At 43.9% G+C, this 23362-nt stretch overlaps 1 protein-coding gene across 2 annotated transcripts in view; it reads left to right on the top strand.

Annotated features, from left to right (window-relative positions):
- The first annotated feature begins 2772 nt into the window (after positions 1–2772).
- Positions 2773–23362, top strand: part of KHDRBS3 (KH RNA binding domain containing, signal transduction associated 3) — a 184136-nt gene continuing 163546 nt past the window's right edge. Inside the window, exon 1 of one of the 2 annotated variants that reach the window (XM_087447417.1) lies at positions 2773–3114. In XM_087447417.1, coding sequence (XP_087303543.1) covers positions 3027–3114 — 88 coding nt within the window. In that variant the 5' untranslated portion in view covers positions 2773–3026. The remainder of the gene's footprint in view (positions 3115–23362) is intronic. The other variant, XM_087447416.1, reaches the window with a different exon arrangement.

Below are 23362 nucleotides of genomic sequence, written 5' to 3'. Positions count from 1 at the left end.
CCTCTTGGAAGGTTCTGTGAGAAGGAGGGTCTGGAGCAGAAGATTCAGTGCTTCTGCTGTTGGCTTCCTGGTGTACAGCCCTCCTCCCCAGCTGCTGGCGAGGTGTCTCTGCCAACTACGCGGATGCAGGAAGGGATGGAGTCAGTCACGAGTGTCACAGAATGCTACCTAGGAGGGCGGGACATGGAAGGGAGGGAGGGGAAGTTTAGAGTCCCCTGGGCCTGGGCGCTCTTACTGACAGCTGTGGGACTTAAGCAAAGTATCAAACTGCTTGAAGCCTGGGTCTCCTCATTTGTAAGTGGTGGTAAATGTATCTTCCCTTCAGGGTGTTGAGAGAACTGAAAATAGTGAATGCAGACCCCCTGGCATGGTGCCTGGCACTTAGTAAATGCTGAATAAAAAAGTGATGAATCGGGTTTAGACTGACATTGGAGCAGAAGGTCCAAATGCAAAGGAGAGTCTTGGACCAAGTGGGGAGGGAGCAGCAGAGCATCTGGTCACCAGTCCTCTCTCCTGGGGCTCATCCCCCTTACATGTCCCAGACACTTTCCTTCCCCCTTTCTCCCTTTAAAAGTGGCTGTCAGGGACTCACACCTGTGATGAGGGAATATAAGCCAGAGGGATGTGCATTCCATTTTAATGTTAAAGGAGAAAACATTTCCCCCAAATCCTTCTGACTTCCCTCCAGGATGGCCGGCATAACCCGGGTTTTGGAGATGTGGACGCCGAAGCTCAGACAGGTTAATGAGGGGAGGTAGCACAGCGAGACAGGGAGGGCTGGACTGCAGACACCCACGTTGCTGTGCTAGCAGCCCCACTCTGGGCCCTGGGTCCGAAACAGAGCTGTGTTGTCCCAGGTCCTTCACTGTCTGCTGGGGCAATGCCCTGTGTCCTGCAGTGCGGATCCCACGGGAGGTACAGCTGAGGGGAAGGAGAGGTTCAGAGGACCTGAGAGCAGCCATGCAGGGGGAAAAACCCCAACAAAGAACAGCTAAGCATTTATGATGTGCTGAGACTGTTGGGGGGATTTCATTATGAGTTGACATGTTTAATCTTCAGCACTCTCGTACGAAATAGGTTCTATTATCATGTCCACTTTACAACTGAGGAAACTGAAGCACAGAGAGGTGAAGTAACTTGCCCAAGACACACAGCTAGTAAGCAGCAGAGCCAAGATTCCGAATCCAGGCTGTCTGGTCCCAGAGGCTACATATTTAACTGTCTCATTTGCCTGCCTCTTGCAAGTTTAGACCAAGGAGGGACATGAAGAAGATTCTTACTGGGGACTCTGAAATGGCACCTTAGCTGGGAGGCAGGTCAGTCTAGGGGTGGAACAGGGGATGGTGTGCTTGAGAATGAGGGCAGATGGGTACTAGGGGCTGGGCCTGGAGCAGCCTGGAGCTCCTTGACTTCCACTCCTAGCATCTCTGGTTGTCAAGCTGCCTCTATTTGCATCATGAGCAGAGGGGGTTTCCTGGGGGGCTGTGAGTAAGATTCAGCTCCAGGCCGCTGGCCAGAGGAGTGGCATGCCACTGGCTTATTCCTTCAACAAACATTTCTGGTGCCCCCACACCTGCCCCTGCTGAGGACCCTCCCCATCAAAACAAAACTCTAGCCCTGCCTGTGGGATGCTCACGGTCTGAAGAGAACAGAATTACAGCTGTGACTGAGGGCTGACCAGCGCTGGGGGGACACAGAGCAGTGACTGCCCTTGCTGGGGAAGTCCTGGAAGGCTATCCAGGGAAGGTGACATTGAGGCCAGGACTCGTGGTGGGGATTTGGGGGGAAGGCAGGACAGACTCAGACGGGATTCTTTGGCCTGCTGGGGGACATTTACTTCACATGCTCGGGAAATCTGAAAACAGCCTGGGGGAGAGTTTACTGGGTGGGGGGGCAGAGAGGGACAGAGGACATCAGCACCCACGTGCGTCCAGGGGCCTCTCCCAGCGAGGGGACAGGCTGGGCGCGGCTCCCTCATCCACATCCAGGCACAGCCGGTTTACGGGCGAAGAGAATGACAACCCGGCAGGGCAACAAGGCGGGATGACAAAGACGCCCTGAAGGGCACGCGCTTTTATGTAACCGACCTCGGCACGGAGGGTCCCGAGGTTGGCGCTCAGAGCCCCGCGGGCGCCGAGGAAGGACGGCGCGCCCACGTCACCCCCTTGCAAACAGGAGGGGACAACAAAGCGAAATAAGTTAGGGAAGTCGTGGGAGCCTTACAAAGCAGGGCGGCTCGCCCCGGTGCCTTTCCCCAGAGCCCGCAGGGGCGAGCCGGGGCTCCCCTCCCCGTCCTCTCTCCGGGCCCGGCCGCTGAGCCGGGGTCCGAGTGCCCAGCCCTCCTCCTGGGAACGCTCGCTGGGTGACCTTGGGCGAGCCGCTTGACCTCTCTGGGCTCCAGCGTCCCAGTCTCCGCGCTTGGCAATGCCGTAACCGCGCAGCGGGGCTGCCCCCGCGCTCCGGGGCTGGAGGAGAGCGCGGGGCCTGCAGGAGGGACCCGGGACGCCGCCCCCCGCCGCCCGCCGCCCGCCGCCCGCCGCCCGCCGCCCGCCGCCCGCCGCGGTGCCCGGAGCGGCCCCTGGAGGCGGCGGCGGGGCGCGGGGCGCAGCGCGCAGGCGCGGCGGGGGCCGGGCGGGGAGGAGGGGCGGGAGGGGAGGGGCGGGGCGGGGCGGGCGCGCGGCTCAGAGCGCGGGGCGGCGCGCGGCGTGCGGGTGGCGCTGAGGGGCGCCGGCGCCGGCTGGGCTCGCCCGGGACCGCCTCAGGCTCGCCGAGCGCCCGTCCGCCCGCGCCCGCTGCCCTCGGCCCGCGGCGGGAGCGCGGGCGCCGCGTCCCGGAGGCAGCGGCCACCCTGGGGACCGGGCTGCGCCGCCCGTGCCGCCGCCGCCCGGCCGCCCGCCCGGCTTGGCTCCGCCGCGGCGTGTGGCCCGGCTGCCGCGCCGCTGGGGCGCGGGCGAGGTCGGGGGTCGCGCGGCCGCCGCCGCCCGCCCGCCTCGGGTGCGCGTGCCGGGCTCGGGCGGCCGGCGAGCATGGAGGAGAAGTACCTGCCGGAGCTGATGGCGGAGAAGGACTCCCTGGACCCCTCCTTCACGCACGCCCTGCGGCTGGTGAGCCAAGGTGAGCGCGCGCCGGCCGCTCGCTGTCGCCGCGGCCGTGGGGGCCGGGCCCGGGAGCAGCGCCGGGCGCCGGCAGGCGGGACTGCGGGGGGGCTGGAAGGAGACCTCGGGGACACTGGAGGGGACCCAGGTGGCAATCTGGGGGCGTGTGGGTGCGGACCTGGGGAAATAGGGGACGCCTGGGCAGAGCCCGAGATGTGCCTTTGGGAGACTTGGGAAGGAAGGAGAAGCCTGGGGCGTTTCGATGAGACTTGGAGGAAATCTTTGGGGACACGAGGATACCCGGGGGAAACTTCTGGGTGGGGGACAGCGAACATCTGGGGGCTTTCTTGGGGCGGGGATCGAATTACCTTATTGGAGGGGAGAGTGGAGGGACTCGGAACTACTGTGTTTGGTTTGTCTAAGGAACTGGAGGAAAATGGAAGGATTTGAGAGGATCACATGCAGAAGAGGTGAAGGGAACAGGTGCTTGCATAGTTAGTGAAGTTTGAGGACCTTGGAGGAGGTTTGGGGTCAGACCCCAAGCATCATAGAGAAGGACCTAGCGGTCCTAATGGCCGAGCCCAGTTCCCTCTCCTATCCCTCTTTTTTTGCCATGTCCAGGCTCCAGGCACCCTGAAGGGGCAGTCTGCCCTCCCTGGGGGTGGGCAGCTCGTGCCAAGCCATGCAGGCTGGCCCTGGGAGGGGTCAGTAGGGGAGAAGAAGCCCACACAAGAGCCCCCTTCTTGGCTTGCCTGTCCTCTCTCTGGGAAGCTCTGGGCGGGTCACCATCATTGGGGGCTGGCTCCGGGTTCAGAACACTGGCCAAGGAGTCTTTGCTGCTTGTGCCATTTTAGCATTACTCCAGCCAGCTCAGGGTGTGAACAGTCTTGGGAAGTAAAGGACGAAGGGATACAGGGGCGTATGGAGGCGTGCCTACCCAGGACAGTATTCCCTGGCTTGTTCCTCCTCGGGCTTCCTGAGTAATCTTCTGGGATGGAAGGTAAATTAAGCCTTCCTTGCTGGGAGCAGCCCTCTATTCCTCCTGTATCTGGAATACATGTTTCAGATAAAGATGGGTTTGGGGGCCACCAGTCTGCTTTTTCTCTGGGCGATGGCAGAAATATTATCTGGTTGGATCTGTTATCTTGTGGGTGAATCACTCTGTGCAGTGGCAGTCTGTGGTTCCCGAGTTAAATCGGGTCTGCTGATCTGAATGCTGGCCTTGGCTCTTTTATTGTTGGAAGTGAAAGATGAGGCAGACATATTCTATTTGTATATAGATATCTATATTTTAAAACAATGGCTTCTGCTATTTGCCTGTTGCAACCAGTTCTTCAGAGTAGGGTGTGTGTGTTGTCGGTTGATGGTGGTGGTAGAGAGCCTCACTTTCTCCAAGAATTTAAGCATGATATTTGAATTGTTGAGCAGAAATCAGTTTACAGAGCTTTCCCATTTTATTTTAATTGCAGTCTTATTTTTATTTCTTTAATAAAATGGGCTTGTGAAAAAGTAATGGGCATGCATTCTTAAATAAGAGAAAAAGAATTGTAAGTTTTATTCCTATGCTCTTCTGAACGGTTCTACAGTTAGGTTGGTACTCCTTGCTTTCTATGATTTACATATATCTTTTGTTGCCTGCTGGGCTGTCATCTCTGTAAGAAATTTCTTTGTACGTTGTGTGAGATCAGTGGCATTAGAAATACTCTGGATTGTGGAATCAAGTGCGTTTTTCTTAATGAAGAAGCTGAATCAAAGTTATGTTGTACTCAATTAAGGAAACAGTTTAACTAAAAGTGTAATGAGTTATTTTAAAAGTCAATTATTTTTCTGTGCCATGTTACCATAGTATTGTGTTGCTAATACATTGAAAATTCTTTTGGTTTCGGTGTTTTTACTAGTGTTAATGGCTTCCAGTTGAAACAGATGTTGGACAATGTTGCCATTTAGTGTTTTTTTAGATGTTAAACTTGATTACCTTACTTTTCCATCACAAATGTAATTCTTGTAAGAAGTACATTTCTCACATTGAACCGTTATGTGAAGCAAGAAAGAGGTGCCCCTCAGATGCTCTTGTTACTGTTAATATAGATTACTTCAGACTAAAATGTTTTTCCCTTAAATCATAGGCTGATATCCAGAATGCAAAGCCCTATCATTTAAAATATTAATTATGCTCTGTTATGTAACTCCAAAATTATAAGTGCATTTCTAAAACAGTGTCTTAAATCTGAATTTGAATGGTTATTAGGAAGCTTTGATTTTAAATCTATCTTGTTATTGGCTATAGGAAAGCATTTTTATTCTTATTTAGCCATATTTTTGACTGTTTGCCTCTAAAGGGAACTATTTTTTTTCGGAGGTTATTCTGAATCTCCGTACTGGAATTGGTATTACGGCTCTAACTTGTACGGTGATGAGGGGTCAGCAATGCAAATCTTTATTTTATTGTGGAGTGGCATGTAATAGGTATGTTTTATGGTTACCGTCTCCCAGTGCTAACAATACCTCATGTTTGCATAGTGTTTTAAAGTTTCCAAGGCTTTTTAAGGCACACGCCGTCTAGTTCCATTCTCAGCCGTGTGAGGCAGACATTGATGTCTTCATTTTTCAGGGGCGAGAGCTGAGGACCCCAGCTATGTAAGCTTGTAGGCAACTGAGATAGATTTAATATGAACTCAGGTCTTCTGTCTCTTAAGGCTGTTGTTCTTGCTACTTATGCGTCCCGGAAAAGATGGAACAAAACACTTTGCACATGGTAATTTAAAACCCTGCAGAAATCAATATAATTAATATGCTTGTTTTTCGTTGACTTATCTTGATTTTCTAAAAAAGTTTCTTTCTATCCTTGTCTGGTGGTCTTCTTTGAAGACACAACTTCGTGGTGGGTTTATCGTACAGGATTTTAATGCTCAGGCCAAGAGGCACTTTTGAATTAAAGCCCTCCTGTGACTAATATATTACTTTAGTAATCAACACATGATAATGAAATAGTTTATAAATGAGATGTTGTCATTTTTTTAAAAAAATCAGTATTTGTCAGCATTGATCAACTTCCTAGCTGAATTACTTTTTTTTCCTAATAATCTTTAAGTAAGAACTTGAGCTGGGATGACATCAAAATATATGCTTCTATGCTAATGTAGGTCGGTTTTTATACATTTCCAGGCTTGTGTTTTGTGATGGGCATCAGTCGCTGACTTTTATTTTTATTTTCTCATGATAACTGGTTCTCCTTCCTCCCACCCCCCCAATATTGAATACTTTTGTTTTTTTACCAAAAGTAATAGGTAATGTTTACTTGCTGTTAAAGCGGAATGAAAGAATCTAGCCTTTGGTATTCTCTCTCCCCCACCCCCCATACACGCAAGTGTCTGTAGAGTGAATTGACATTGCAATTTCTTGCCAAGGAGGTTAATTGGAGATGAAAGTAGTATTTCATGTTTTATATTATATTTGCTAGTAGGGGATGTGCTGACTCTTACTAAAAAATATCTTCAGAAATGTCTTACGCGTTATAATTTAATCCAGCTCTCTGGTATTGCTTTGGATGGTTTTCAATCCAAGCCAAGTAACCATTAAATAAGATTACATAACCCTGTATTTTTAATTATCTGATATAATATATGGATTGGTGGCTGGTTCACTGCCAAGTTCTATTTAGTAGTTGGTTACAAGGGAAGTGGAGCAGAGGACTCAAGATTAAGGTGGTCTATTTGTGTCCAGATTGATAAAGTTTTTTGGTGGCTTTTCAAAATAATTATTTTTCATATCACATCAATTTTTCTACTATTACGGCTCTTAGCATTACTCAGGGTCTATGTGAGAGGTACACATGTATTAAGGGAGGATTATTACTTTGCCCCATGTGCATCTCTTTGTTCCACAAAACCAGAAGGCTTCAAGTTTCATTTTTGGGGACCCCTTTTGGAAAATATTTTTGATTTGCTTGAATGTTGTCAGGCGTGTAAAGTAAGAGAGAAGAAAGAGAATAAGAATTGCAGAATCATATTGAGGTGTGGTGCCTTCCTGCGATAGTGTGCAATTCTCTGCTTCGTCCAGAGGAAGATGTGGTTATTTAGTTTTTAATTGTTTTTCCTAGGGTTATCAGTTTTTGTTTTTTGTGAGAAAGTGGATGCCATGCCTCACATTTTGAGATAAGCCATTTCTGAATGTCCTGTGGTGTGTATGGTCCACAATGGTCCAGTGATTTGAGTGTGGGCATCTGGACGTGAGTAGCGTGGTTACCGGACCCTCCTGTGCCAGGTGTTGTGCTGGTCCTGGAGGGGGAGGGGAGAACACGGTCTGTGCTTTGAGAAACTCCTGCGCTCATTTGCGTTAGTTTGAGAGTGAGTTGTAAGTTTAGAGATGCCCTCTTCTTTCCTAAGGAATGTCTTATTAGTCCTTCCACTATCCTTTCGAAATATTTGGTGACTAGGTGGTTTAGATTTAACTAAGGCAGCCTGCAAACATTTCCGAGGCACTGCTCCGTACCTGGTCACGTCTATAATCTCAATGCTGGGATCAGCCAGGAATGTAAAGGTTATTAGCCCAACTGGTCAGTTGTGGAAACGGAGACTCCAGCAACTGAAATGACTTACCCAAGGTGACAACGTACTTGTAAAATGTCCGAGTGAAGGTTGGAGCTTTGTTCTTCTCCAGGTCCGTTGTTCTTTCCCCTCCGGCCCTCACTGTCAGAGGTACAGCGGCTTCTGTTACTGGTCACACGGTGATGGTCCCTTAGTTAATGACAGGAGGAGGGTGGGACCTGGTCTCTTCTGTGTGGTTTGTCCTTTTCTCGCTAGCCTGTGCTGGGATTGAAAGATGAGTTATACACCATCCATCTTTATACTTCATCCTTCACGTTTCTCTCTAAGGTATCTCCTCTGACCACTTCCCTCCCCCAGATGGGGTGGACCGCCCATTGTCTAGTCTCCTGGAGCAGCTGGTTCTTCACTCTGGATGTGCTCCTCACCTCACTGTATTATTTGGATCTTGTCTTCCCAGGGAGAGTGTGAGCTTCAGCACCTCACGTGATTCTTGGTACATAACCCTTGCAAACTCCAGTCTTCCTTTCAGTGTTGTGTTTTAATTACCATCAAGGTAGAGGAATTAGAAATTATAGTAGGAGTTCAGCAGTCAATAAAGAGCTTTGATCTTTACCGCTTCGGAGCCCCTGAATTGGGGGTGGGGATGGAATCTCTAACAGCTCTGCAAACTAAGTGAAAGAAGGTTCTAGTGAAATGCAGTGTTCAACATGCAGAAGCACACTCCATGTTCCTTAAATGTGGTAGAGCAGTTGGGGTCCTCCTCTGGGAGGTAATGAGAAGATGTTATCAGATCTGCCTTGAATCAGATGTTTACTTACTTTTATTCTTTCTTGAGGAAATTATTAAGCCAGGGCACTGTAATACAATTAGCTCTCCTTCCCTAAACTTCTAGTGAGATTTCTTAGGACCGATTAAAACCAGAAATTGGAGGCCCTTGTCACATGCCAAATAAGCCTTCCTACCTGGAGGAGTTAATCTTCGATCTCAGATGCCAGACTGACACCCACGGCCAGAGTGGCGACTGAGATTGCAGATCGAACGCCAACAGCAACTTTGATATCACAAGACCCTTTGGCTTGTCATCATTCCCACTGAGTGAAGATAGAATGGTTTATATTGTTTTACCAAAAAAATAGAAGTCGAGTGTTCCTTAGCATTGGGGATAATGATTATAATAAAAGCTGCCAAATTGAGGGCTGCTTCTGTGCCAGGTGCGTCCTGTGCATTATTTCTAATCTCCACAGGATCTTGCAAGGTCGGTGGTTTTGTCCCCTGCCTGCCTCCTTTGTTTTCTCAAGTGAGCCGTCTTGGGCTCACAAACCAAGTACGCTGCCCGGTCAAGGTGCACGGCGTGTAAGTAGTCAGGCTGAGACGTTAAATCAAGTCTGCAGCGTTATGATAGGATACTATCAGAAAAGAGATACAAGGACAGAACTTGACAGTGTTGTCTGTTTTTAAATAAAAGTTTCGTTATGGTGGAAGCCAGTTAGGAATTTCCATTGGTGATGATAGATTTTTAAAAGAGGTTCCTGACAATGTGTTTTACCAAAAGGCGAGCTCACTTTTTTCCTCTCCTCTCCAGCAAGACTTTTCAGTCTTCAGTAGACGTTGAAGGGTAAGGATTTTTAATTATGTGTATTTCAGTGGTCAAGGAGAAAATAGGAAGACTTTCTGTATAGAAAGTTCATAAGTCAAATTCTTGATAAAGGTCTCTCTCTCTTGAAGGAAGTTCATAGAGGCACAGAGCTCTTGGTATTTTAATACTCTATTTATCACAGAAGCGTTTGAGTAGGATATCAGGAATTTATAGTCAGTTTATGATATGTTTAGAAATTCTCCATCTTCTGAAAATAGGCTTAGAAAAGAAAAAAAAAAGAGTGCCACGAACACACAAGAACATATTCCCGTAGACAGCACTGTTGGCTCTCTAAGGGGAGGGGGGTATGTTTGAATATACTTGCCTTGCTAATAATAGTAGTTACTGCTTATCAAGAGCTTTTCTGGGTTAGATGCTTTATATACATTGTTTTGTTTAATTCTTCTAACAGTCTTAAAAGAGTAAATCATTTTGCCTTATTTTACGTATGAGAAAACTGAGGGCAGGAAGGTCAAATAATTTGCCTAAGGTCAGACAGCTAGTAAGTGGTAAACCAGGATTCAAATCCTTATCTGCCCGCCACCAGGACAGCACACAGTTTAGCTGGGAGCACCAGGTGTGGAAGCTTTCTCTGTGGCTGGATTTTCATGTTTGACTTCCGTGGGAAATTATTATGCAGCTCTTAAAATTAATTGCCTGGTATTGGACGGGTGATCTGTGAGCTGGGCAGACAGTCGCCTAACAAAATGGGGTAGGAACTCTGTGACCCGTGGTGGCGTGGGAAGTCTGGTGGATGGCCTTTACGTGGGAAACAGTGTTACTTAACAAGGAGGAGCTGTACAGAAAGAGCTCTGATGACGGGAGGCAACAGCTTTCTAGTCTATACCCTGTACAGGTTACTTAATTTCTCAGAGCCTCAGTTTCCCCATCTGTAAAGTTGGGGACCTTATACCTCCTTTGTAGGGTTGTTGTTTGAGATATAAGTACAGGTCTAACATGTAATAGGTGCTTAGTAAACGTTACCTGCTCTTTTTACAGAATGGTCTGAGACAGATGTGTGTGTATTGGCATCACTTTCCAGGCATCAAGTGTATAACAATTTAATACATAAATCATCTAGTTTCATTTCTTAAGGTAATTTTATGTTATTAAAATGATTTTAGTTTTCCAGTCCTGGAAATATTGAAGGAGAAATTCGTTCTTTAGGAAGCTTCTTTTATTGATATCATGTACAAAATTAGCAGCAGCTCTGATTGGTTTTTATTATGCTATTCAAGATGCAGCACCTGAACCTTAAATTAACAAATGAAGCTTCTATAAACAGTTTTATGACTGTATATCTTAAAACATGTCTGGACACAGCAGCCTCTCTCCACAAGCACAAGCTATCTTATGATTGTAAATTTCCATAATTTTTTACATTTCCATAATTTTTCACCAATCAGCCCCTGCTGCTATTTTAAGGACTTTAAAAGGTGTTCCTGGCATATATTGATGTTCTTCCTTGGTATGATAAAGAGCATGAGTATGTAAGAGCACCTTTTTGATCTCTCTTTTTGATATAAACCTTACACTTGGGGTCACTGTTGGTTCAAGCTCCTGTGGAGAAATTATAATGGAGAGGAGACTCACGGGCAGTTTTCATTCTCAGTTTTCCTTATTCGTCTACTTCAATATTTACGCCATTTGCGCTCTGCTCTTCTTCCACTAGATGGCGCTGCGCATAGCGCCGTTGCTCTCTTCCGTTTGCACTGGTAACTACTGAACCCACGTAGTCTGGATCAGTCAACAAGCTTGCGTTGCTTTTTATTTTCACATATTGATGTTAATCTTTCATATTTCTGATAGTTTAAGAGGTGTACTTTCTAACCAGTATTTGCAGAAAATCATGCTTTGTTTTTGTTTTGTAGCCACCGTTTCTTGAGTGGCTAATGTGTCACCGTTGCTAGGTTTCACACGTTACTCCCTTTCATCCTGTGACCACCTTGTGAAGTTGTTTTGTTGTTCTCGTTCCACAGATAAAGAAATGGAGGTTAGAGGGATATATAGCTTGTTCAAGGTCATGCAGCCAACTTACATGGTAGGGCCTACTATGCCCTAAAGAAAAAATATTCCCAAAGCTTTGAATTGAAAACTTTTAAAAGAAAGTGTTAGGGTGGTCTGACTAATGGCTCCTGGCTGTTGTAATCTGTTTATTTGGTTGGAGAAAATCATAGTCGTGGCAGTTATTTGCATTGGAATGTTTAAGTCAAATGCTTTGATTTGTGTAAGGACGCAAACAATAGGAACAAAAGCTTTGTCGCTGGTCTGGAAATTCCTGCTTCCTCCTGCCATCAGTTGTCCATTGACCTGAGTGGGCTGAGGGGCTTGATCAGTTCCAGGTACAAACCTGGAAGACATTTTGGACAAAGTAATGATTCAATTTTTAGTAATTTTTAGCAGAGCTGAATACTGGATCAAGAGTCCATAGGGCCTCAGAAATTTATACCGAGGTTTCTTTTTATTCATTTATTCAGCTAATATTTGTTTAGTATCTGCACTGTGAAATTGAACTGTGTGCTCTGGGCCAGTTACTTTACTTCTCTGAGCCTCTGTTCCCTTATCTGCACATGGCAGTAATGCCTGCCTCGTAGGTTGTCATTAGGGTGAAATGACAATGATTTTACTATAAATTTTTAATATATAGGATATATTTGTTATATCTAACGTGAGATTGTTACATTTTATGTTTCTCTTCCTCATATGTCATCTCTTATCTCTGAATTTCCTACTTCAGCTCTTGATTATGTACAGTGTAGTGGATTATCTGTCAGTCTTTTTTTAGGGCTGGTTTTCTCCTACCGCCTGTGCCTCCTCTGTCTCTTGCTTTCAGTTGGGGTGTGCTCAGTAAATATAAACAGAAGCAAAAGACTTAGAGAAATCCCTCTCCATCTTTTGTTTGCCTACCACGTGCACACCACAGTTCACTAAAAATGATACTGAAAGAAGATTCAGACTATTTGGTGAAAAAGGGTGGTTAGGAACACAGTTTTAAGTCAGACAAACTTGAGTTCATATCTCAGGCTGGCACTTCTTTGTGTTGTGACCTCAGATACATGAATCCCTCTCAGCCTCAGTTTCCGTGACCACAGAATGGTGATAAAATAATAAAGCCCCTCTGGAGTCTTTGTGGGGTTTAGATGAGAAGTGTGTGAAGAGTGTTTAGTGTCATGCCGGGCATGTAGAAAGTACAGAGTAAATAGTTGCTGCTGCCTTCATCTTGATCTTTGTCATCATCTTCATCTTCATTTTTTATAAAGGAATTCATAATCCAGTGGGGAGATAAATGTGTAGAGGAGCAATTTCAAGAGTCTGTTAAGCGCTATGGTAGAAGACTGCATGGAAGTTTTAGGGGCTCAGAGAATGACCCCTAGATTATCGCAGGACCAGGATGGGCCTTCTTGAAGAGTCTTGTTTAAAGAGGAATTAGCCGGATGCAGAAATCACTACAGGCAGGGGGAAGGACTGGGCAGGGATGTATAACTTTTATGATTCTCCCAGATTATTAATTCCAGTCTCCCATATGTTCCCATAACATCTTCATGTTCCTGCTTGGCATGGTGTATTGTGGTTATCTATCTCTCTTTTCCTTTCTTCTCTCTCATTTTTAAGACCATTATTTCTTCTTCCTGGCATTAAAATTTTTATTTGGAAACCATTTTAAACTTATAGAAAAGTTAAAAGAATAGTGCTAGAACCTCTGTATATCCATTTGTCTGAATTCACCAATTGTTAACATTTACCCACATTTGCTTTGCCATTCTCTCTGTGTATATATGTATTTTCATAACTCATTTGAGAGTGAGGTGCATATCTTGTCTCCCCTTACCCCTAAACACTTAAATACCTTGGTGTGTATTTCCTAAGAATAGGGGCCTTCTCTTATATGCAATTATAGATAACAGTGATCAAAATTAGGAAGTTAATCACTGTTTTGGTACTATTATCTAATCTACAGTCCGTATGCTAATCTTGCCGGTTGTTCCAGTTTTGTCTTTATAGGATCCAGTTCAGGATGGCACATTGCATTTAGTTGTCAAACCTCCTTAGTCTCTTACTTCAAACGAGCTCCTCTCTTCTTTTGCCTTTCATGACATGCATGGCATGCAGAGACCAGTTTTTTGTAGAATGCCTCTCAATTTGAGTTGTCTAATGTTTCCTTAAAATTAAATTCATGTTATGCACTCCTGGCAGGAATTCACTGAGGTGACGGTGTGTCCTCCTTGGTACATCATGTCAGAGGGCACACAGTGTCAGTGTCACTTGACCCTGTTATTGGTGATGTTACCTTTGATCACTTGGTGTGAAAGTGGCGCCAGTTATCTCCACTGTAAAGTTACTATTTTCCTTTTGTAATTAATTAGTACCCTTGTGGGGAGATACTTTGAGACTATGTAAATATTCTGCTCCTCATTAAACTCTCCCTCACAAACTTTAGCATCCATTAATGTTTTATACCTGAATTATTACTATGATGGTTGTAAAATGGTAATTTTCTAACTCAGTCATTCCATCTACATTTATTGGTTGACATTCGACTGAAAGAGAAATCTTTACTTCTTTCCTTCCTTCCTACTTCCTCCCTCCCTCCATCATCTATCTGTATTAATTCATGGATTCTTCTTTAATTCAGTTGGTTATACTCCTGTACTATCACTGTATAAGTTGACAGTTAAATTGTCCCACATTGGGTCAGCGGGAGCTTTTTACCCTGGCTCCTGGGTCCTGTTGACAGGATCATTCCATACTTTTTTGAATATTTGTTTTACTTTCTAACAGCATTTTATTCCAGGCTCGTCTTGTACTTGCTTTGCCCTAACCCTGGCATCAGCCATTTCTTAGACAAGTGCCCTGTTTTTTTTTAGTGTAGAATGGTGTTTAGAAACTGAGATCTGGGCTCTGGTGTGTCACTGCTTCTAGGCCCTTTCACCAGACAGAGCTAGGAAACAAACAGGTGTGTATCTGTAGGTGTATCGCCGTTGTCTTTATGCTAAAGTCTAAGCCTACGCCAGCAAACTTCTGTTAAAGGCCGAATAGTAAATATTTTGTGGGCCGTCCATTCTACTCAGCTCTGCTGTGGTAACAGAAAAGCAGCCATAGACAATATGTAAACGAATGAGTGTGGTTGTGCCTGGCCACGCTTTGTTTACAGACACAGGCATGGTGCTGGGTTTGCCCATGGGCTGTAGTCTGCCTGCCCTTCCCTGCTCTCAGCTGCTAGGGGGTAGGGACCAGGCCTTACCTCTGTGTACCAGTGCCATGTGCAATAGGGGCACAATCAGAGTTATTTGGATGAATGAATTAATGATAATTGTTAGCTGTTTCTATTGTGGACCATTCATTTCTCTTATATGGGTCTTTGAATATTGATTTCTTGTGACCTGTTGATTTGTTGAGGTCATTATTTGCAATATGAGAGTCTTTTAAGAATATAATATGTACAATTACAAAGTCATACTGAGAAAAAATAATTTCATAAAACTCGTGGTGGTGTTTTTCTTGTCATGATAAAATGGTTGCCTTTTTCTTAATAAAGGCATATCTCAAGGCAGAGCTGAGACATGCAGACATTAGCACATGCTCCCTGCTCTGGTCCAGCATAACTCTCCTTCTGGAGTCTCAGCTGAAAGGCAAAGCTCCAGCACCAATCAATTGGGTGAAAAATCTCAACATTATACTCCTTTTATTGTCTCAGAATAGATTTGTTTCTTCACAATTTTTTAATGTAATTTATTGCTCTAATCTATTCAAAAAAAGACTTCATTACAGCAGTGACAAATGGATTTTATCAGGGAATGGGTCCTTTCTCAGAGAAAAGTGTGTCATTAGGAAAGACCACCTATTGGTGACGCACACTGCCTCCCATCGAGGTAGCGTTGGACGCTGAACAGAAACAGGCACCAGGGGACATCTCAGCAACTAGCAGTAGCTTAGGCATAAAGATGCAAATTACATCAATTTAGAGTGTCTCTGATGACTCTAAAATAAATCAGACTTTCAATTATTGCTTACATGATTTTTTAATTCCGAAAATTCAGAAGTCAATTGTAAACTTGTTGGTGAGCAGTTTTTCTGCTTGTCAGCGGCTATGTAATGGTTTATCAGAAGCAGTGTGAAGTTTCGCGCAATCTTTTCTCTAGAATCCAAAAAGTGGTTTCAAAGTTCTATGTCACAGAACAATTCATGTCTCTCTCTCCCTCACTCAGAGACACATATGGAGAAAGGAATTTCTCCACTTTTGACACATTGCCCATCATTTAGTATACATACCATCAATTCAGAGCAAATCGGGGACCATAATTCCCTACCCTGTATTTATGTGGTCAACGATAACATAGAGGAACAAGGGGACGAGAAAAAAGACTCACGTAAGTTAAAGGTCAATTGGTCATACTCTGTATCATACTCTCTTCTGGTCTCCTTTTTTCCCTGTCAGGATTTGGCTCCTTAAATGGGTCAGAAGGTATGTTACCTTTGGTAATAATAAGCTCTGTGAGCTGTAGTTTCTTCATCTATAAAATGATCATGAGAGAACCTATGTAAAGTGTCTGGCAGATTGCGGGTGCTCAAGTTAGTTCTCTCTTCCTCCAGAGTTCTTCAGGCTGGCAGAACACTTTTCTTTGTTTCCTTCTTCATGGAGCCCAGCACAGCATACTAGGCACAGAGCCGATACTCCTGTGTCCTTGAAGCATTTATTAGAAGGCTGTATGTGAATCCTTCCTCCCCAGTCTTTGTCAGAGCACCATATTACTCCAGTAAAGGGTGCACAGCAAAAAGTAGTATTTAGGCTTGGGAAGTCAGCATTATGGCACAGGAATAGCAAAATCTAATCAGACTTCAGACTTTTAGACCCTTTCGGACTTCTCGGGGAAAACCTTTTGGAGATGACTGTTAGGGTGTGTGTTTCTGCACAGTCTTTCCCACTAGACTGGAGGGTGTTCAGTTCTTATTCAATAAGGATCGCATTCTTATGCTGGGCCAAGTGCTGGGACACAGAGCTGGTGATATTTCATTCCTGCGTAAAGAGTTTTCAGCTCAGTGGGGAAGCAGCCAAATTAAAAGACATTTATATTGCAGGGTGGAAAGTGCTGTAATAAAAACCAGCGCACGGGGTACAATGGTGTCACATAGGAGCGCTGTGTTATCTCCACTGGGTGAGGGAAGAGGGACCTCTGTGTGACTCATGGTGTTGTAGGAGAGACATCCTGGGCTGCAGAGTGTGACATAACTGTGACAGGAGTCAGTTAACTTCTCCGAGTCTCTTTCCTCAGTCCTGAGCCGTGGACATCTCTGCAGAGTGCACGCCTTTCCGTCTGGTGTGGAGTGTGCGATGAGTGAGTCCCTGACTTCCATTCCGTGTGTTCATTCCCAGCGCCCAGGACAGGCCTTCCTCTTTGCGTCCATCGTGGCATTTGTCACACTCTAGATTATAATCATTGGTGGGGAGTTACTTCTCCCACGAGAGTCCGAGTCCCTTACAGACAGGACATCTGACGTATTATCTGATTCCTTCTCCAGTGCTCAGCACAGTGCTGGGAGGTAGTCAGTACACAGTAATGTTTGTGGAGTGAGTAGTCAGTTGGTTTCAGTTTCTTCTTCTGTGGATTAGGGCAATGAATTCGTTATTTTAGGATGATTTGGTGAAAGAAGATTGAAAAAGGGTGTTTTGCTTCTACTTGAGTTTCTGGATATGGATTTTGAGGAGAGATCTGACATTTCTCAGGAAATATGCCAAGTGTGGGCACCCTGGCAGTATGGGCACAAGCCTTAGGTCTGGGACTCAGACCTGTGGGCAGTCTCCCTCTGCCGTTTAAGGATTTTTGGATCTGGGCGCATACCTTCACCTGTCTAAACTCCAGTGCTCTAGTTTCTTAAGACAGGCACGGTACTGTCTACCTCCCAGACTTAGCTGTGAGGATTCAGTGACATACATTGAGACTGTATGTAACTATAGACTCCAGGCTCGGAGACCTGGGGCTTTTATTCCCTCCTGGATCTCTAGGGCCCAGAATAGTGCCTGACACACAGTTGGCACTCAGTGTTTGTTGAATGAATGATACATGTGAAAGCACCTTCTATCAGTTTGTCTGGTGATAAGAAGAAAGCAGGAATGTGCTGAGAGGTGGGGCTAGAGGGTAGGCAGGGATGAGAACATGCAGGGCCTGTGAGTAGCTAAGGAGTGTGAATGGAGTTTAAGGTTCTGGAGCACAATTGAAAGATGCCATGCAGGAGAATGATATAATCAGCTATGTATTTTAGAAAGGTTATTTGGCATGCTGAACAATACAGGTTGAAAAGTTTTTAAATTATGTGAGTTCAGAGTTTTATGTGTATTTCTGAATGTCTGCTGAAGCCATGCTCGAGGATGAGCTCCCCCAGGGAGAGTGTGCAGAATCAAAAGAGAAAAGGGCAAAGGAAGGAATCCTTGTGGCCATATCAACACTGAAGGCTTGGGGAAAGGAAAAACCCTCAGTTGTTTCCTTTCCTTACTTAAGGTGACTAACTTCGTAAAGGGTGTGCGCTTCTGTCATTGTAAATTACACTTAAAAGTGTTTATCTTAAAAGCTTTTTTTTTTTTGTGATGCATTTCTTTTCAATAGAAGTCTTAAAATTTGTCCCTGCCAGCGCTGCTTAAGCGTAATAGGGTCTCTGTAGGCTTCTTGAACCCTAAGCTGATAAGAATTTGTAGGTGAGCCCTTTGGTATGTAGAGCTCAGACAATGTGGAGGGATAGCCAGTTCATCACAGGCTTGTCTGTCCACAAAGCTTAGTGGCTCTTGATAGCGTCTCTTCATCAGTGACCACAAGTCTTCCAAATTGACTCTGAGTTGGTTCACACCTTCCCAGTAGACTTTAAATTTAAATGAAGTGCTTTGTGGCTTTCAATTCTCACCAGCAAATACAAGCTGAAATTTCTGCTTTCCTTGTGAGTGTTTTTGGTTAGTGTCGCTCCATCAGCAGGTCATGGTCCAGATTCCATCCTGAGTGTGAATCCTGCTGCCTAACAAAGGCCTACTCCATGTCTTAGAGGTTCCCTGGGGGTGTACATAGAGTACAGAGACAGCATTCCAGGCAGGTGGACCTTCTTATTATTAAAGAACTTTGGCCACAGACCTTTGACACATGAACTGCAGCAGATCATTTTTTCCCCAGCTCCTTTCATTTCGGACATAAGGTAGGAGCGAACTTGGTGGTCTGCTTCATGCCGCCTGTGCTTAGGCTGCACCCTTGCTCTTGTTTGGGCTCATTAGTGGGTGGCAGGAGCTTCATCCAAAATGGGTACAGCTGTGAGCCTTTCTTTCTTTATTATTATTTTTTTAATTGAAATAACGTTGGTTTATAACATTATATAAATTTCAGGTGTACATCATTATATTTTGACTTCTGTGTAGTCTCCATCATGTTCACCACCCAAAGACTAATACGATCCATCGCTGTACACATATGCCCTGTCACACCTTTCTCCCTCCTCGCTCCCCCTTCCCCTCTAGTAATCACCAATCTAATATCTGTATCTGTTTGTTTGTTTGTTGTTGTTTTTATCTTCCACTTATGAGTGAAATCATACAGTATTTGGATTTCTCCATCTGACTTATTTCACTTAGCGTGATACTCTCAGGGTCCATCCATGTTGTTGCAAATGGTGAGATTTCATCTTTTTTGTGGCTGAGTAGTATTCCATTGTGTATATATACCACATCTTCTTTATCCATTCATCCGTTGAAGGGCCCTTAGGTTGTTTCCAAGTCTTGGCTATCATGAATAATGCTGCAATGAACATAGGGGTGCAGATATCTTTACATATTCATGTTTTTGTGTTCTTTGGATAAATACCCAGAAGTGGAATAGCTGGATCATATGGTAGATCTATTCTTAATTTTTTGAGGAATCTCCGTACTGTTTTCCATAGTGGCTTCACCAGTTTACATTCCCACCAGCAGTGTATGAGGGTTCCCTTTTCTCCACATCCTCTCTGACACTTGTTGTTTCTTGTCTTGTTAATTATTGCCATTCTGACGGGCGTGAGGTGATATCTCATTGTAGTTTTGATTTGCGTTTCCCTAATAATTAGTGATGTTGAACATCTTTTCATGTGCCTGTTGGCTATCTGTGTATCTTTTTGGGAAAAATGTCTGTTCAGATCCTTTGCCCATTTTTTAATTGGGTTGTTTGTTTTTTTGTTGTTGAGTTGCATGAGTTCTTTATATATTTTGAATATTAACCCCTTATCAGATATATGATTTGCAAATATCTTCTCCCAATTGTTAGGTTGTTAGGTTATGGGGCTTTCTTATTGCAACAGCCACCTGGTAAAAGTGGGCCAAAAAAGGAGAGTTCCGGGAGAAAAGCCCAAAAACGGTCCTGTTTTCAGAGAATCGCTTTTTAGCTGCTTGCCTACTCCCACTGGAGGCACCACCTTTAGTACAGTTGTGTATCACTTCACGACGGGGATGTGTTCTGAGAAATGCGTCCTTAGGTGATTTTGTTGTCCTGTGAACATCAGGGAGTGTACGTATACAAACCTAGGTGGTACAGCCTACTACACACGTAGGCTATATGGTACTAATCTTACGGGACCTCTGTCATGTATGCCGTCCATTGTTGAGCGAAACGCCGTTATGCAGCACGTGACTAGTCGCACTCTGTCCCCATTTGGTGTCCCCAGGGCATCTATTAGAGCCTCAGTTCCTTCTCACTGGTGATGATGTTACAGTTTTTTGGAGGGGACAGCAGAGGTGCTTGGTATCCTCCAGAGGTTTGGGTGTGTCACTGACAGTTTGTTTTCCAGTTCCTTTGCCTACAGACTACACTAGGGATTAGTGAAGTGTTGGTTCATAGTTCACGGTCTCATGGTTCATTTCATTCCGCTTTAAAGTTGTCAATTCCTACTTGAGTAACCTTTGAAAAACCCTTTTCCAGTATAATTTTGTCTTCTGTTTGAAAAATATCAATAATAAATTTTTCTAAGTACCTTGATTTGAGTTCTTTATTTGGACGGAAAATATTGGTCTCCACTGTTATTGCAATACATAAAGGAACCAGTATTTCTTCTGATTAAACAGAATTACAATCTTCAGGATAGGTTTCAAACCATAAACTGTACCTTGAAACTTAACGTACAGCATGCTTGCAGCTGGCCAGGTGCCCAAGGGAAATGTGCACTGGGTGCTGCTTAGTCTTTAGCAGTAAAGACTCACTTGGGTTGGCTGCTCCTTATAACATTAGGTACTTCTGTGCTGTGTGTTATATCTTAATTAATTATTTAATGCTGTTGGTCCAAAATGCTAGTGAGTCAGTTTATATTGTTAAATATCTTGTAAGTTCTTTGTGGCCAGCAGTCAAGCACTGCTAAGACCACTCATTCAATATAGTTCAGTAAGAAGTGATTTTCTTAAGAGATTTCATTTTAAGATTAGGTGCATCTGTCTGTATAGAGAAAACAAAAACAGTTTACTTTTTCGTTTTCAGATTCGTATGTTCTTTGAGACTTAGTGACAATAAAACTGCAAAACTGGTAGAGAGAGTGTATTAGTTTTCTATGGCTACTGTAACCAATTGCCACATATTCACTGGCTTTATTTTCTTACAGTCTGGAAGTCAGAAGTCTGAAATGGTTCTTACTGGGTGGGCTAAAGTCAAGGTGTTGGCACTACTCTGTTCCTTTCTGGAGACTCTAGGAGAGAGTCCATTCCTTAACTTTTCCAGCTTCTAGAGGCTACCCACATTCCTAGGCTCATGGCCCCATTTCTCCATCTACAAAGCCAGCAACATTAGGCTGAATCCTTTTCACACTGCCGTCTCTGTGGTTCTCTCTCTTTTGCTTTTCTCATCCATTAGTAAGTTTCTTTGTAATTACGTTGGGCTCACCTGGATCCAGGATAATCTCCCCATTTTAAGGTTAGCTGATTAGCAACCTAGTTTTATCTGCAACCTTTAATTCTCCTTTGCCATACAACTTAACATTCTTGGGTTCTGGAGCTTAGGATATGATCATCTTTGGAGGAGCCATTCATTATTCTGTCTACCACAGAGGGATCGGGGGAGGCAGCAGAAACTGATGTTTATCCAGTATCTGGGATATCTTCAATCTGCTTTTAGGGATTTTCATGTATTAGGATATTATCTCAAATATACATCGGGGGTCCTAGAGATATTAAATAACTTATTGGTGTCATGTAATTATTAATAATAATGAGCTATTACTTGTTGAGTTCTTGCTAAGTCTCAGAGACTATGCCAAGAGATTTATGGGTCATATTTTTCTCAATTCTCAGTACAGTCCTCTGAGATGAAGGACATAAATTCCATTTTACAGATGAGAAAACAGGCTTTCATGGAGGCTGTGGCTGGCTCAGTGTCACATGGCTAGCTTGTAACTGAATGCTTTGGACTTTGTCAATGAGTCCCAAGTCCATACTCTTTCTGTTAAATTATAGTGGATAAGATAGAAGGGGCAAACGGAGCTGATTTCTCTTGCACCCCACATCATATTGAAGTCTTTGTCTGGATAACATGCAGAGTACTTGACGGATTTGTCAAAGATTATTTGCTATCACATCACAATGACCAGTTAGTTAATAGACTGCTTTGACAACTTCTCCTTCCTTCCCTCTACCCTCCCACTTTTTATCTGTTTGTAGACCATAACAGCCATAGTATTTATTGAGCTCCTCCTTAGTTACATCGATTTAATCTTTACAGCTGCCTTCTACAGATAGATATTAATACCCCCATTTTATAGATAATGAAACTGAGCCTGAGAAAGGTTAAACTTTAGGCTTTACTAATATATAACATGGCAAGATTAAAAACAAGCTCTGTTTTGGCTCAAAACCTGTGTTCGTTTTTGCTGTGGTCTAGAAAATGTATCTTATTTACAGATTTTTGCTTCAGTCCTACATATTCAACATGATCACTTGAAATAGTTCCATCAAATATGAGGAAATATAGAGAGAAACTAAAAATGACTGATTTAGTAATTAAACAGATAAAGAATGCCCAAAGAGTGCAAGTTTATATATTCAAAAGTAGGGCTAAAAAGTGCTTGGCTTATATTGACCCTGAGGAGCTCAGGGACATAGAACAAACTAGGACTTGATTGAGCAGTGTGTTTCAAATCAGCAATTCATTTCAGTTAATGTTTGTGGTAGGCTGAATAGTGGCCCCAAAATATGTCTATATCCTAATCCCAAGAATTTATGAATGCTACCTGATATGGCAAAAGGGATTTTGCAGGTATGATTAATTTAAAGATCTTGAGGTAGAGAGAGTATCCTGGATAATCACACTGGTCCTTAAGAGAGTGGTGTGGAGGAGGAGTCAGACAGAAGGCAATGTGACAATAGAAACAGAGATTGGAGTGATGTGGCCACAAGCCATGGAATGCTGGCAGCCTCTAGAAGATGGAAAGGACAAGAAAAAAGGTTCTCCCTTAAAGAGTTTAGAGGAAATGCTGCCTTACATACCCATTTTAGACTTCTGACCTCTAGAATTAAAAGGTAATACATTTATCTTGTTGTTTTAAGCCCCTAAGTTTGTGGTAACTTGTTACAGTGGCAATAGAAACTAATACAATGTCCTTAAATGGTTATGAACTGCTTAACAATAATAGTTGGAGACGTCAATATCCCATTTTACATATTGGATACAATAACCAGGTAGAAGATCAGTAAGGAAATAGAAGACTGGAGCAACACTATAAGCTGACTAGACTTAGCAGACATCTATAGAACGTGCTCCTGTAACAACAGAAACTACATTTTTCTCAAGTGCACATGGAACATTCTCCAGGATAGACCATGTGCTAGTCCATAAAACAAGCCTCAATAAATTTTAAAGGATTGAAATCATGTAAAGGGTATTCGACCACAATGAAATGAGATTAGAAATCAATAACAGAAATTTGAGGAATTGGCAAATATGTGGAAATTAACAGACTCCTAAATAACCAATGAGTCAAATAAGAAATCACAAGGGGAATTAGAAAATATTTTGAGATGAATGAAAATGAAGATACAAATTACCAAAACTTATGGGATGCAGCTAAAGCAGTACTTAAAAGCAAACTTATAGCTATAAATACCT

The sequence above is a fragment of the Ceratotherium simum genome, chromosome 23 (assembly GCF_057802395.1).
Source record: "Ceratotherium simum simum isolate JZ-2026a chromosome 23, ASM5780239v1, whole genome shotgun sequence".
In the NCBI taxonomy this organism is placed as follows: domain Eukaryota; kingdom Metazoa; phylum Chordata; class Mammalia; order Perissodactyla; family Rhinocerotidae; genus Ceratotherium; species Ceratotherium simum.
This window is presented reverse-complemented; position numbering and strand designations above follow the sequence as displayed.